General features: G+C 42.7%; 1 protein-coding gene across 2 annotated transcripts in view; it reads right to left on the bottom strand.

The window, feature by feature from the left end:
• Positions 1-16,224, bottom strand: part of adgra1b (adhesion G protein-coupled receptor A1b) — a 537,318-nt gene that overhangs the window by 53,707 nt on the left and 467,387 nt on the right. For both annotated transcript variants that reach the window (XM_078564920.1, XM_078564921.1), the window contains 2 exons: positions 13,214-13,341; positions 146-269 (listed from right to left, as the gene is read on the bottom strand). In XM_078564920.1, coding sequence (XP_078421046.1) covers positions 146-269; positions 13,214-13,341 — 252 coding nt within the window. The remainder of the gene's footprint in view (positions 1-145; positions 270-13,213; positions 13,342-16,224) is intronic.

Below are 16,224 nucleotides of genomic sequence, written 5' to 3'. Positions count from 1 at the left end.
CCCATAATTCTGGTCTGAGTACAATGTATGGTGAAACATTTTACTAAAAGGAGGAAATGTGGAACAGTGAAGTAGAACCTGGCACCACTTGATCTCCAATTGAGTGACTCCCCAAGCAGACTCCCCAACAAAGTGCAATACTCACAGCTTGACAGATGATTGGGTATTTTGTGCGATTGATGCCTCCAGCAAATACTGCGCAAGTGAGGGCAGTATGGAAACAGAAGTTCAGCAGCATATGCCAGCCTTTCCTGCTAATTCGGATGGTGCTGTCAAAAGAAAACATTTGTGACGCAGCTTTATTTATCCTTGTCCGTCCATAAACAAGAGAGAAATATGACAGATGTTTTACTGCTAGATTCCCAGATAATATTACTATCTCTAATGAGGAACAAATGGTCGGTTCACTGTCATCCAAAAACCAAACAAAAAAAGCTGCATATAATTAAAAATGACTGTTGTTCCAAAGACGCAGCAATAAAATAATACACAATGAATAAATTGTCGAGTTACTGATAATCTCCAGCTCGTCATTACATATACTGTGGACAAATCTATTATGAGTAAAATAATTTGTTTGTTTAGTTTTATAAGGGTTATTTGAAGCATGGAGAATCGTTAAATGCACTGCTTGATATGAAAGAACTGTCTATCATGTTCCTTCAAAGGCAACTGGCTTCCAATGTGAACAAGCTACAACTAATTATTAAGTTTAATATTCAATGCACATCAGCTGATCTTGGAATACTACTTATTTCACCATTTACTTGGGGAAATAGTGTAATTATTTAATTAAACCACCTATAGTTATGTTATAAAGTTTCCTTCCATTCTCTGTTGGTATTTGTACAAATGAAAATATCTTTTTAGAACTCCGATTCCAGACCGCAAATTGAATGAAAATGAAATGGCTGAATATGACAGATTTAAAGTAGTATGTGTTTACAGAAACAGAGACCAGTACAGCACAGAAAGGGGTCCATTCGATCCATCGATTTTATGCTGGCTGCTTTGACAGCAATTCACTAAGTTTAACTGCCCGGTTCTTCCCCATATCTCTGCAAATTTTTCTCTAAGTATTTATCCAATTCCCTGAAGACTACTATTGAATCATCTCCCTGATTGTTGTTTCAAAAAGCTCCCTTAATGCTGATGTTAAGCAGCTTGACTTGTTTTTGCCAGGTTTATCCTTCTACCCTTCTTTGAAGGGGGCTGTAACATTTGCAATCCCCCAATCTGGCACCAGAGCTGTATTTAAAGTTTGGAAGATGAATTTGAAAGTGTTCCAGTTGTAGGACTGTTACACATATAAGGTAGATTTTATTACAACCTAAATATCAGCATACTGCAAGGATTATGTGGCAGAGTGGATTATCTTTTCCTTCATCTTTGGACCCCAAGCATGAAACCAGTTCAAGCAACTGAATAGTGGCTATGGGTCAACATTGCAAAATTAATCATAACGTAAACTTTGTGGAAAGTCACAGCAATGCTGCTCCTTAAAACAGCTGTAAGGAGGCTGGCTTGGAGAGACAAAATAGGTGCAGCAGGGTTGATCCAGCTGCATTCATTATATGCCCGATTTTTAACTCTGTGTAGGCAAGTGGATCCTGAACGAGTTAAAATCAGGCCCTATGCTTCTTTAACAGTTCTTAAATCTGTTTGAACTTGTGGTGTTTATTTTACTTGTGACATTTTAAGGGATCTTCCAGATTTGGGACCTTGCTGAGCACAAATTATCTTTCACATTTCCTACATTGCAAGAGTGAATGGACTATAAAAATACTACAGGGGCTGGAGAGCACTTTGGGATGGTCTGAGTTCAAGGGAGGGCACTATGCAAATGCTTTCTTTCTTTCGTGTAACTTTTCTACATCATGTACCATCTTGGTGGAATCTCGTGCACTTTAAGGAGTAGTCAAGGGTCGAGATCATTTCTGGATCTGACCCCGCACTGTTGTTGTGCTCACCTGGGAGATCTTCTGGAGGTGGCCAATTAAGAGGTCGCCTCCGGGCTCAATCAGGGGGCCTGCGGCCTAAGAAGGATGGCAGCCCAATCGCCAGAGACGAGTGCTGCCACTGTTGGAGGAGGAGTGTAAGGGCACCTCCATCTCGAGGCACTCGCTGAAGAGGCTTGTATTCCTTTTAACAAGATGCCACAGCCATGAGGTCGCCCCAGTGGAGGGGGGACCCTTCCTCAGGATGGCTGTGGTTCCACAACTGCGGCCCATTGATGACCATAACTCAGGCTGAGAGGGTTGAATGCTGGAGGCCTCACAGGGTCTGCTAGGCCTGCAGCTGGCAAACTGCCACCAAGCATGTACCAAGGTTAGCCCTCAGTGGGCTGATGTCCTGACGACGTATGCAATCAGCTCACAAACGGGCAGTTAACTATTCTGATTGGCTACCTGCTGCTGCTGGGCCCAGAGATGTCAGTCCACTGATCCCACGCCAACTTCTGTGAAATTTCTCCCAGTTCTGCCTTCAAGCCCACCCCTGTGGAACTAGGAAGACTCTGCCCTCTACATTCATACACCAGCTCGGGCATTGCAGTGGCTTCTGTTGCGCTGTGAGGGTAAAGTTGGCAAGTGAGCAGAGTCGGAGGCCATCGGATTGGAGCTGCCCAAATGAAATCCCTGGAGCTAGGAGTCTCATGAGTAACCTGCAGATCTCAGGCCACATCGTACTCTCAACTGTAGAATAATAGGCTAGGATTTTCTGGCCCCGCTGTGGCGGGTCCCATCGGGGGAGATTTGGTGGCCCAGCGAAAAGCCCATTGACTTTTGGTGGGGGCCAGGTGATCCCAGCGCCAGGTGGGGCTGGAAAATCCTGCCCATAGTGTTTACAAAGAGCAGAGTAGAGTGAGGGCATTCACGAGGATTTTGTGAGCAAAAGAGAGAAAAATGGAAGTTTAATTTTTCTTTTAAATCTTTAAAGAATTGGATGTCTCATGCTAGGGATTATGGAAAAATAAATGTTTATATTTGCTCTTAAGTATCTGTGAATGTGCAACATGACATCTTGATGCAATAGTGCCAACCACCTGCACAGCCATTTAAACTGAGGAAATAAAATCAGGTTTTGGAAAAGAGAAAATCAGCTCTTCTAACCAGAAGGGAACTCGTAATTCACTCTCAATTTATGGTGTTGCATCTTAATGTATCTTAATGATGACCCTCTTATTCACCTATTTTCAAGAAAAGGCTTATCCAGTTTTTCTTTCATTCCATGATGGAAAGGGCCATCGACAGTGCTATCAAACAGCATTTACTTAGCAATAACTTGCCCACTGACGTTCAGTTTGGGTTTCGCCAGGGCGATTCAGCCTCAATACAAGCTTCGTCCAAACATGGACAAAAGAGCTGAACTCCTGAGGTGAGATGAGGTGAGAGTGACTGCCCTTGACATCAAGGCAGCATTTGACTGTGTGGCACCAAGGAGCCCTAGTAAAACTGGAGTCAGTGGGAAGCAGGGGGAAACTCTCTGCTGGCAAAACGGAAGATGGTTGTGGTTGTTAGAGGTTAATCATCTCAGTCCTGGGACATCGCTGCAGGAGTGCTTCAGGGTAGTGTCCTAGGCCCAACCATCTTCTGCTCCTTCATCAAAGACTTTCCCTCCACTATAAGGACAGAAATGTGGGTTGTTCGCTGATGATTGCACAATGTTCAGCACCATTTGCGACTCCTCAGATACTGAAGCAGTCAGTGTACATATGAGTAAGACCTGGATAACATTCAGGGTTGGGCTGATAAGTGGCAAGTAACATTTGTGCCAAACAAGTGGCAGGCAATGACCATCTGCAACAAGAGAGATCTAATTATCTCCCCTTGACATTCAATGGCATTACTAGCACTGAATCCCCCACTATCAACATCTTGGGGGTTACCATCGACCAGTAACTGAACTGAACTAGTCATATAAATACTGTGGCTACAAGAGCAGGTCAGAGGCTGGGAATTCTGCAGTGAGTAAATCACCGGCACAAGTCAGGAGTATTATGGAATACTTCCCACTTGCCTGGATGAGTGCAGCTCCAAAATAACTCATGAAACTTGATACCATCCAGGACAAAGCAGCCGTTTGATTGGCAGCTCATCCACCACCTTCAACATTCACTCCGTCCACTACCGACCACAGTAGGACCAGTGTGTACCATCTACAAGATGCACTACAGCAACTCACCAAGGCTTCTTCAACAGTACCTTCCAAACCCGTGACCTCTATCACCTAGAAGGACAAAGGCAGCAGACACATGGGAGCACCACCACCTGGAAGCTCCCCTTCAAGCCACTCACCATCCTGACTTGGAAATATATTGTCATTCCTTCACTGTTGCTGGGTCAAAATCCTGGGACTCCCTTCCTAACAGCACTGTGGGTGTACCTACACCACATGGACTGCAGCGGTTCAAGAAGGCAGCTTCACCACCACCTTCTCAAGGGCAATTCGGGGTGGGAAATAAATGCTGGCCCAGCCAGCGAAGCCCACATCTCATGAACGAATAAATAAATAAAAAGTTTTTCTGACTTTAAGGACCTGAGTATATCCAGTGGGGATTACTTTGGCGAAAAGTTGAAAACAAGCACGCTGTGCTCATGAGACACACCTGTTAAGCTCTTGGATCTAGTCGACAATTTTGGGACCAATTGATGATTACCATGACTTAACTGTATCTGAGGGTACTAAAATAAACACTTACACATTTAGCACTCAAGCACTGATTGGGGGCAATTTTCATTGAGTAATATCTATAGCCTCCACGTACCAACTTCCACTGAAGGTATGCAATGTGCTTGTGAACACAGAATGGAACATTTCAGAATGACTCAGGAACTGAAGGAGAGGGCTCACAAGTTCAGAAATGCAGCACTAGAGGTCCTGGTGGAAGAGGTTAGTCCTGTACCCCAGAGGCAGATAATGCAATTAATATGGCAGGAAATCGCTGAGGAGGTAGCCTCCAGAAGCCCTAACCCTAGGACATGGTTTCAGTGCTGCAAGAAATTTAATGACTTGACACAAGTGGTTAATATAAGATCCCAACTCAAACACATTGCTCAATAACTGCACCATCATCAGCATCACAACTGTAACATGCTCCATCCACAATTTAATGATTCACAAACCCCACACTATTGCATCCTTTACACGTTTACTCACACCTCAGACAAATCTCATAACCCTTCAACCATGTGAAGACTCATACATAAAAATACATCTGACAATACGCTCTTTCTCTTCCAAAACAAGATAGTACATAACAGTTGCCAACAGAAACTGACTGGGGAAGGGGATGCATGACTGTATGAAAGAACTCCTCATAAGACGACGGTGCTGGTAGCGATCACGAGGTAATTGGCAAATGACATGGTCAAATGCAGAGCAAGAGGCAGATTGCCGAGAGCTATGTAGCCACTCCAGCTTCCTTAACATCTAAAACTATCCTCATTCACAAGCTCCACATCATCTCATCATACACACACTCCTATAGTGACCACACGTGATGAACCCTAACCCTTCTAACTTGATCATTGTAGGCTCCCGGCAGCGAGATCCACTCTAATCTGTGGAGGAACTGGAGGCGGAGGAAGAGCCATCTCACTCCCCAGAGAAGGAGGAGGAACAGAGTGAGTAAGATGGCACTGCATCAGTCGCTGCCAGTCACATGCACCAGCTCAGAGACCAGTACAACACATAACTTAAGAGGCTAGAACGGAACACCAATCCTCACGTTAGGACATACTTGCCAGCAGTGGGCAGCAGCCATACCTTGTGAAAAGGACACAACAGATCTATCTCCCTGGGACCAAAAGTTTCATCCTAGTTCAGATGTTGAGAAGTCCCATGAGCTCACAGGGCCAAACTTCAGTTGAAGGCTGATGGGTCTGACAAACTAAATGCCTTGCCCAGCCTGAAGGTTTTATGGGTCATGGCTAGGGAGATGAAGGAGTATGCCTCCAGCTTGACGCAGAACTTGAAACCCAGTGTGGAGAGGATGGCCAATTCCTACCAGAAACCCGTGGAGCTTGGCATCATGCAATAGCTGAGGTCACACAGTCATCATTGAAACTTCCATGGAATGCCAAACAGCTTGCATGGAATGACAAAGTGCTGAAATGGAAATTCTAATAGTTTCCATGAAGGACTGGGCACTTTGGTTAAAAAGGGTGTGCAGGGCAACTCCGATGGCCAGAGGTCTGTTCTCCAATAGATCATTGGGCTGGCTGAATAGAGGCCATGAAGTAGTGGTATGGAAATTATGGAGCAGGAACCTACTGGCCTCTCTCTGCATGCCAGCATTGCTGCTGCCTCCTTCAACACTCCACCATTGCCCTCATAGTTGCCTGTCAGCAGGTGGCCCAGACAGCTCCAGCTCATGCTGAGGTGATTACATAGGGACATACAGCACAGAAACAGGCCATTCCACCCAACTAGTCCATGCAGGAGTTTATGCTCCACACAAGCCTCCTCCCATCCTTCCTCATCTAAATCTACCATTGTAACCCTCTATTCCCTGCTTCCTCAAATGCTTAACAAAAACAGAATTACCTGGAAAAACTCAGCAGGTCTGGCAGCATCGGCGGAGAAGAAATCAGTTAACGTTTCGAGCCTTCATGGCCCTTCGGCAGAACTTCTGCCGAAGGGCCATGAAGGCTCGAAACGTTAACTGATTTCTTCTCCGCCGATGCTGCCAGACCTGCTGAGTTTTTCCAGGTAATTCTGTTTTTGTTTTGGATTTCCAGCATCCGCGGTAGCTTTTAGCTTTTTGTTTTTATCCTCAAATGCTTGTCTAACTTCCTTGTAAATGCATCTATTCGCTTCAGCCTGTGGTAGCGACTTCCACATTCTCACCACTCTTTAGGTCAAAAAGTTTCTTCTGAATTCCCTGTTGGATTTCTTGGTGACTATCTTATATTGATGACCTCTCATTATCCTCTTCCCCACAAGTGGAAACAATCTCTCTCAATGCTCTATCAAAACCTCTATCTGTTACGTCACTCCTCAGCCTTCTTTCTTCAGGACAAAAGGGACCCAGCCTTTCAATCCTTTCCTGATAAGTATACCCACGCATTTCTGATATCATCCTTGTAAATCTTCTCTGCACCCTCCCTGGTGTCTCAGTATCCTTTTTATAATATGGTGACAAGAGCTGCACATAAGTGTGGGCTAACCAAGATTCGATACGCGATTAGCATAACTTCCCTACTTTTGAGTTCTGTCCCTCTAGAAATAAATCCCAGTGCTTGGTTTGCTTTTTTTTTTATGACCTTGCTAACCTCTGACACTACTTTTAATGTTTGATGTATTTGTACTCCGAGATCCCTTTGTTCCTCAACTCCACCACAACTCACACCTTCCAAGTGATGTGACCTCCCTATTCTTACTACAAAAATGTACTCCCTCATATTTATCTGTATTGAACTTCATTCGCCAATTATTTACCAATTCTACAAGTTTAATGCCCTCCTGTAATTTGTTGCAGTCCTCCTCAGTATTGACTGTTCCCATGCCCCACCTCCCCCGCCCCCACCACTGATTTGGTGTCATTTGCAAATTTAGAAATTATATTTGATTCCAAAGTCCAAATTGTTAACGTTAATTGTGAACAGTAGTGGTCCCTGCACTGATCTTTGTGGAACACCACTTCCCACATTCTACCACTGTGAATAACAACCCTTTACTCCCATTCTCTGCTTTCTGTCTTGAAGCCAGCTATCAATCCATTTTGCCACTTTTCCCCTGACTGCACATTCTCTGAACTTATGCATTAGTCTATTCTGAGGCACCTTATCGAAGGCTTTTTGAAAACCCAGATAAATTGCATCTACTGCGTTACTATTGTCTACTGCCTCTGGTATCTCCTCAAAAAAATTCAATAAAGATAGATCAAGCAAGATTTACCCTTTTGAAATCCATGCTGACTATTCATTAATATACTTATTTTACTAGATGTTCTTCTATTCTTTCCTTTAGTAGGGATTCCATTATTTTTCCTACTCTTGATGCTCAGCTGACTGGTGTATAATTCCCTGGGCATGTTCTGTTCCCCTTATTAATTATAGGAACTATGTGAGCCATCCACCAGTTCTCTGATAATAAACCTTTTCCTAATGAATTATTAAATATGTGTTGTAATGCCCCTTCCATCTCTTCCCTAGATTCTTTTAAAATGCAACGGTGCAATCCATCCTGACCAGGGACCTTATCCTCTGAGTTTGATTAATTTATGCAATGTATCCCCATTTCTTATTTTAAATGCACTTATCTCATTGCTCATCTCATCATTCAATGTCGTCATTACCTGCTTCCTCCTAATTACCGAAAAAGAATCATGATTGAATATTTCTGCCATCTATCCATTATTAGCTGTTATTATCCTGTCTATCTCTTAATGGTTCTAATCCAACCCAAGTCTTCCTCGTTTTATTGGTGTGCCTGTAAACTATTTTGCTACTTTGTTTTATGTTCCCTGATAATTTAATTTCATAGTTTCTCTCTGCCTTCCTAATTGTTTTTTGACTTCTCTCCTAATCTCTTCGTATTCTGTTTTACTATGCACTCCTTTGCTATCAATGTACTCCATGTATTCAACTTTGTGTAACTCTCAATTGTTCTCTTATGTCTTTATTCACCCATCGAGTCCCACCAGTGTTGTTATTATTCTTTCACAGCATGTGGGCATCGCTGGCTAGGCCAGCATTTATTGCCCATCCCTAGTTGCCCTTGAGAAGGTGGTGGTGAGCTGCCTTCTTGAACTGCTGCAGTCCATGTGGTGCAGGTACCCCCACAGTGCTGTTAGGGAGGGAGTTCCAGGATTTTGACCCAGCGACAGTGATGGAATGGTGATATATTTCCAAGTCAGGATGATGAGTAGATTGGAGGGGAGCTTGCAGGTGGTGGTGTTCCCATGTGTCTGCTGCCCTTGTCCTTCTAGATGGTAGAGGTTGTGGGTTTGGATGGTGCTTTTGAAGGATCCTTGGTGAATTGCTGCAATGTACATTGTAAATGGTACACACTGCTGCCACTGGGCATTGGTGATGGAGGGAGTGCCACTCAAGCCAGCTGTTTTGTCATGGATGGTGTTGAGCTTCTTGAGTGTTGTTGGAGGTGCACTTATCCAGGCAAGTGGAGAGTATTCCATTACATTCCTGACTTGATGGCTGACGGGCTCTCAGCAGTCAGGAGGTGAGTTACTCGCTACAAAATTCCTAGCCTCTGGCCTGCTTTTGTAGCCACAGTATTTATAAGGCTGATCCGGTTCAGTTTCTGGTCAATGGTAGCCCACAGGATAAGGACAGTTGGGGATTGGACAATGGCAATGAATGTCAGGGAGAGATGGTTAGATACTCTCTTGTTTAATGTGTTGTTTCCTTTTAGTGGAATATATTTTTCCTGCACTTGGTTGAATACTGTTTTAAATGTTTCCCATTGTTTTTCTCAATATTGTTGCCCATTTATTTTCCCAAGTTCTATTATTAGTCCTTCAAAATCAGCCTTTCTGCAATCTGGTTTTAGCCATTCTTGACGCCCTTCTCTATTATTATCTTAAAGTTTGATATTACATTATGGTCACTATTGCCAAGATGTTCCCCTACTTTTACTTCTCTTATCAGCACTAGTTCATTCTCCTTACTAGATCCAGTTACGAATCTTCCCTCTTTGAGGCTTTTTACATTTGGTATAGAAAGGAATCCTGTACACATTATAGGAGCTCCATACCTTATCCCCTTTACTTAATTGTGCTGTCCAGTTAATAACAGGTTTGTTGAAAGTCCCGATGATTGTTATTGTTTGTTTTTTACCCAAATCCTTAATTTGTTATTAGCATAGAAAGGGAGGAGGTTCTAAGTGGTTTGGCTGGCTTAAAAATACATAAATCTCCAGGCCCGGATGAAATGTATCCCAGACTGTTGAGTGAGGCAAGAGAGGAGATAGCAGGGGTGCCGGCAATAATTTTCAATACCTCTCTGGCCACAGGAGAGATGCCAGAGGACTGGAGAACATCCAATGTGGTACTGTTGTTCAAGAAGGGAGGAAGGGATAAACCAGGGACCTACAGGCCAGTCAGTCTAACCTCAGTGGTGGGGAAATTGTTGGAAGCAATTCTAAAGGACAGAATTAATCTACACTTGGAGAGGCAGGAATTAATCAAGGACAGTCAGCATGGTTTTGTCAAGGGGAGGTCATGTCTGACCAATTTGATTGAATTTTTCGCAGAGGTGACCAGGTGTGTAGATGGGGGCAATGCATTTGACATAATCCACTTGGACTTCAGCAAGGCTTTTGATAAGGTCCTGCATGGGAGACTGATAACGAACGTAAGAGCCCATGGGATCCAAGGCAATTTGGCAAATTGGATCCAGAATTGGCTGAGTGGCAGGAAGCAGAGGGTGATGGTCGAGGGGTGTTTTTGTGACTGGATGCCTGTGTCCAGGGATTGGTGTTGGGTCCCTTGCTGTTTGTGATATATATAAACGATTTAGATTTGAATGTAGGAGGGTTGATCAGTAAGTTCGCGGATGACATGAAAATTGGTGGGGTGGTAAATAGTGAGGAGGATAGCCTTAGATTACAGGAGGATACAGATGGGCTGGTCAGATGGGCTGATCAGTGACAAATGGAATTTAATCTGGATAAGTGTGAAGTGATGCACTTGGGCAGACAAACAATGCACGGGAATACATGATGAATGGTAGGACTCTGGGAAGTACCGGGGAGCAGACGGTGTGCATGTCCACCTTAAGGTAGCGGGACAGGTAGATAAGGTGATTAAGAAGGCATATGGGATACTTGCCTTTATTTGCCGAGGCATAGAATATAAGGGTAGGGAGGTTACGCTGGAACTGTATAAAACGCTGGTTAGGCCACAGCTACAGTGTTGCGTGCAGTTCTGGAATCCGTATTATCGGGAGGATATGATTGCACTAGAGAGAGTGCAGAGGAGATTTCCCAGGATGTTGCCTGGGCTGGGGAGTTTTAATTATGAGGAAAGATTGGATAGATTGGGGTTATTTTCCCTGGAACAGAGGAGATTGAGGGGGGACATGATTGAGGTGTATAAAATTATGAGGGGCATAGATAGGGTAGACAGGAAGGAACTTTTCCCCTTGGTGGAGGGATCAATAACCAGGGGGCACATATTTAAGGGATGGGGCAGGAGGTTTAGAGGGGATGTAAGGAAGAATTTTTTCACCCAGAGGGTGGAAGGAATCTGGAACTCACTGCCTGAAAGGGTGGTAGAGACAGAAACTCTCATAACATTTAAGAAGTATTTGGATGTGCACTTGCGATGCCATGGCATACAAGGCTATACGGCCCTAGTGCTGGAAAATGGGATTAGAATAGTTAGGTACTTGTTTGACTGGCGCAGACTTGATGGGCCGAAGGGCCTTCTTCTGTGCAGTAGACCTCTATGACTCTATGTTTGCATATTTCTTGCTCTACCTCTCTTCTACTATTAGATGGTCTGTAGACTATACTGATTACTGTGATTAATGGTACAGTTTGAGGCAGTGCTGCTGTGGCCCACAGCCTCTTGAGAGCATCCCAGGGGAATTGTTCTCTTCAGATACTCAGCAGCCATCCACCTCACCTGCTGCTGCCACTTGAGCTACACTTTGTAGAAGCACCAGAGTTGACAACAGCACTTATAGGATAGCCATTAAGGGTAATTGCCAAGGTATATGGGCCAGGATTTTCCTCTCGGCGATTTGGGGATGGGGCCTGGACTAATACCCCCTTCCAGAGTAAAGGGGACCCCTAGCTAGATTCCCCTGACCAAGCACTCCCTTTTCATTGGCAACTCCTATAAAGGGTGAATATAGTACAGCAGCACAACACTCACTCTCTCCAGGTGAAGTCCTCAAAGAATTTCCAGAATAAATGTTCATTGAGTATTGATGAAGTTTTGACAAAGTGTTCCAAAAATTCTCTCATTGTGTATCAAAGACCTCTTAAAATGAAATCTGGTCAGTTAATCTCCAGCACCAAGTGAAAAGTGAAAGCTGAGCTTGACTTTAAGTGGCTTGAGAAATCCTCAGCGAAAAATCATTTATTCCCGTCTTTGGTCACTGCTTTGGAGAGGTCATTAGCCGAAGCACTAGCTGTCAAAATGCTGTGCAGCCTTTTTAATGATGCTAGCAGGAAATTTAATTGCCACTCAGAACCCGAACAATTCTCCAGGCGGTCATTCCTGGCATGCAATTTGACTCATCTGTCATGATGGAGTCTTGCTCTAAACATAGGCTAAACTTGTGTTGAAATCCAAGGTAAAATTTTTTTTAAAATGCTGGAAAATCTCAGCAGGACGAGCAGTGTCTGTGGAGAAAAACAGAGTTAACATTTCAGGTTGAGTGACCTTTCATCAGAACCGTCGCTCGACCTGAAACGTTTTAACTCTGTTTCTCTCCACAAATGCTGCCTGACCTTCTGAGGTTTTCCAGAAATTTTTTTTGTTTTTATTTCAGATTTCCAGCATCCGCAGGATTTTGCTTTCATGTTGAAATTCAAAAGACCCCATCTTGGTCACCTCAGAGGCCTTTTAACACCCAAGGTATGCAGGGAAACTTGCTCCCAATATATCTTAGTGAACAGCACTGAACACAGTGATACTCAAGGTATGGTTTGACTGGATCATTGCTCAGCTAAATTATATTCTACCTGTTGGCCAAATAGTGAAGCATTCTATTTTTGATTGTTGCTCTACAGTGACTGAATATGTTAGGAGTCAAGTCCATTAATATGCTTAATGTTTTTTTTATTTCATTGATAATAAAGGGCATGTTATTTGCGTCTTCCATAGTAAATACTTGGAGGCGGTTATTATTCACGGGATTAATAAATTTATGGTCATCTTCAGGTTTGGCTCCATTAGTATATTTTAGAGTTCTCATTTATTTTTTGACTGCCATCTTAATGGCGAAAGAACTTCTTTCTGTTTTGTTTTCTATGCATCTGCACCTATGCTGATTTCCAGCTTTTGCTTTGCCCCTCGGACCACTGATTTAATGTGTTTCTGAGTTCTGTTACCTCCTTATATTCTTCCCAATGTTTGCCTCATTTTTTTCACGAATAATTTGTATAGTTCATTTTTCTTTCATCTTGAATGGCACAAAATTTAACCAAAATACAATCTTTAAAAAAAAGAACCCTTTTATATTTCTAACATGACTTATAGTGGAACAAATCAATAATGAAGTGCTTTTGCGGTTCCTACCTGTGATGCACAATGTAGGTGATAATGGATGCAAAGAGGCACAGCAAAAGGACTGCAGTGCATGCATAAACCACAGGGTGCAGGAACTCCCCTGGGTACTGGTTGAAGGAAAGCACGGTCTTCAAATCCTGGAAGGCAATCCAAAAATATTCATTAACATTCACTGCTTCTTTTCCACACAGCAGGAAAGTGAACATTTTTCATTAAGCTATATATAACTTGATAACCAACAAGACTTTGAAAATCACTTCTAAGGCAGAACTGCAGTAAAATCTTTATTTTCCAGCACACGGGGGATGGTCGGTGCCGGTTAATCAAAAATGCTGGTTAATGCTGGTAAGTTTCATTTACCAATGGAATACAATGTAATACTTGTAGCATGAACTAATACGCAAGTACTCAGGAAGTAAAGAACAGTGTTTGTTTTACTTCTAATTTTCAGCAGTACATTAAAACATAAATTAAAGTATTAAATAATGCAGTATTCAAGTGGGGGTTCTGAATAACTTCCTAATTGCTTGCAGTTGGTAAAGTGACAATTCGTTTCACAGGAACATCAAAAATTCTGGTTAGTAAAGAAATCTGGTTGGTAAAGTGCCAGATAACACAAAGTTTATTGTAATTTGAAAATCATACTTGTCTCTTAGAAAACATTAATGTAATCCCATGACAAGTTATCAGCTGTTTTATTTCACCTTGATACAGTTTACACGATACAAACTATTTCACAACAGATTAATTTCCAGCTAAATCATAATTAAAGGATTAAGGTAATCTCTGCAATAGTCTTTGCAGTCTTTTGTAGCCATTTTGAGAAATAAAGAAAGACAGGAAGAATTTGCATTTATACAGAGTTTAATAATTTGGACTTGATTATGTTTGCACTGACAAGTGACTTACTGGCAACTTTGACCCTTTACCTTTCTGGAATCTGAAGCTCACTATTCCATTTAACAAGAACTGTCTAAATTCAACATCTCACTGCATTAAAAAAAATTAACGTGCGCTTGAAGTGCTGTTACCAACAGCGCTACGACCATAAACCGCAAAGTGGGATTAAGTTTAATAGTTCTTTTTGGCTGGCACAGCCACAATGGGCAGAACGGCCTCCTCCTGTGCCACTAATTTTCTATTTTCTATGTTTTGAGTTACTAAACTGCTAATGAAATCTCAGTTTTGAAAAGTGCAATTTCTGTGAATGCAGCTTCATTAGCGCCAATTAAACATTAGCACCCGATCATGACACAGTTACAATAATGAGCGTTTAATGCTTTTCAAGCATCTAATGAATCACATAACCAATGCAAATATCAAAAAGCTCATGAATCCAGCTGTGAAAGGAGCAATTTTTTGTTGAAAGTGGCTGAATGTCAAGTGAGAAAATCCTATTGTGTGACAAGTCCCTCCAAGTGCTCGCAAGCTCTGTGATTGAGCATCGCAGGCATTTCTTTTGTTAGGAAAAAAATTCCTAAACCTGAAAAGAAAGTGTCAATGTGGCATTATGTCGCTGATAGAGCAAATTTTATCAGAGGTGCTTGGAGCTTCTAGTTGGAAGTCCAAAAAAGGTTGTGTGACCTGAAGAAGAATGCAAAGATATGATATGAGTTTATTGGGAAGTAGTCACACATGTATGGACATAAAAGCAGCTATTTTCTAAAGATATGTGCAAATAAACTGTACTAATACAAGACTACAGCAAATAATTTTCTGGAAGTGAAAATAATAGGTCGTTCAAATTACATAATATGCTATAACAGGAAAGTGACAACTATAGAAGACACAATTTCTATAACTCAACTCAGGCAGCACCTTCCAAGCCCACCACCACTACCATCCAGAAGGACATGGGGAGCAGACACATAGCCAGAATACTTTGCTCATCGGGCAGGCGCGCGCCCAACCCGAACGAGCGTAAAATGATGGGCAAGGGTCCTGACGTCATCGCGCACTCGACCAATATTTCGGTCGGCGGGCGCGCGTGGGAGTTGGCAGTTAAGTGGTCTATTAAGGCTATTAAAGTCATTACAATTTTTTCACTGTGAATCCGCCAGGCGGCCTTTGAATTTTTTGCGAAACCTCGTCCACGGGCAAGATGAGCTTTCAATCTGCGATCTTAAAAAATAATTAACATTTTTCAAACTAATTTCTAACATGTCCCTGCTCATTGACAGAGTCACATGAGGGTACATGTTTTTAACATTTTTAAATTCTTTATTTTTTATTTTAAAAATCTTCAGCTCTGAGGCAGCTCTGTGCCTCAGGGAGCTTTCACTCCACGCACCCTCGTGCATACACGAATTTCTGTGCTCACGTTCCTCCTGCCCTAGCTCTGGCAGCGTCTGACTTGGAAATGCATCGCCATTTCTTCACTGTTGCTTGGTCAAAGCCCTGGAACTCTCTCTCTAAAAGCACTGTGGATTTCCCTACACCAGATGGACGGCAGCGGCTCAAGAACGCAGCTCACCGCCACTTTCTCAAGGGCGATTAGAGATGGGCAATAAATGTTGGCCTAGCCAGTGACGCCCACATCCCATCAATGAATAAAAAAAAAATCATAGGCTCAGGCATTCAGGCATGCCCAAGGTTGGGATTGGGACCAACCTCATACCTGAACACAGGAGCCTGAGGCAGCGATGATATTAAGGCTTGGACCTCATTTTGATCGAGACAGTGGGGCATGACTGAAGATTGATCCACTGCTTCCATCGTTGCTGCCCTCAGGAAAGTGAGGAAAGAAAGTGATCAGGAAGAGGGTCATTGGGTCCGGAGGTGATGACGGTTGGTGAATGGTGGCATCAATTCTACTTGTGGCACAACCCAAAATCTCGAATTACAGATCTCATTTGGCTTTTTTGCGTCTATTGGTTTTGGCTAAATTGCAAGTCATTATGCGTCCCTTTTCTGCAGACTGCTGATAATATTACAATCTCTAATCAGGAATAAATAATCATTGTCATCCATACAAAATCTAAAAACTAAAAGTAACTGTTGTTCCAAAAAAATCCTACACA

The sequence above is a fragment of the Cetorhinus maximus genome, chromosome 20 (genome assembly GCF_964194155.1).
Source record: "Cetorhinus maximus chromosome 20, sCetMax3.hap1.1, whole genome shotgun sequence".
NCBI classification, from domain to species: Eukaryota; Metazoa; Chordata; class Chondrichthyes; order Lamniformes; family Cetorhinidae; genus Cetorhinus; species Cetorhinus maximus.
The sequence above is the reverse complement of the archived record's forward strand: the minus strand, read 5'-3'. Positions and strand labels throughout refer to the sequence as shown.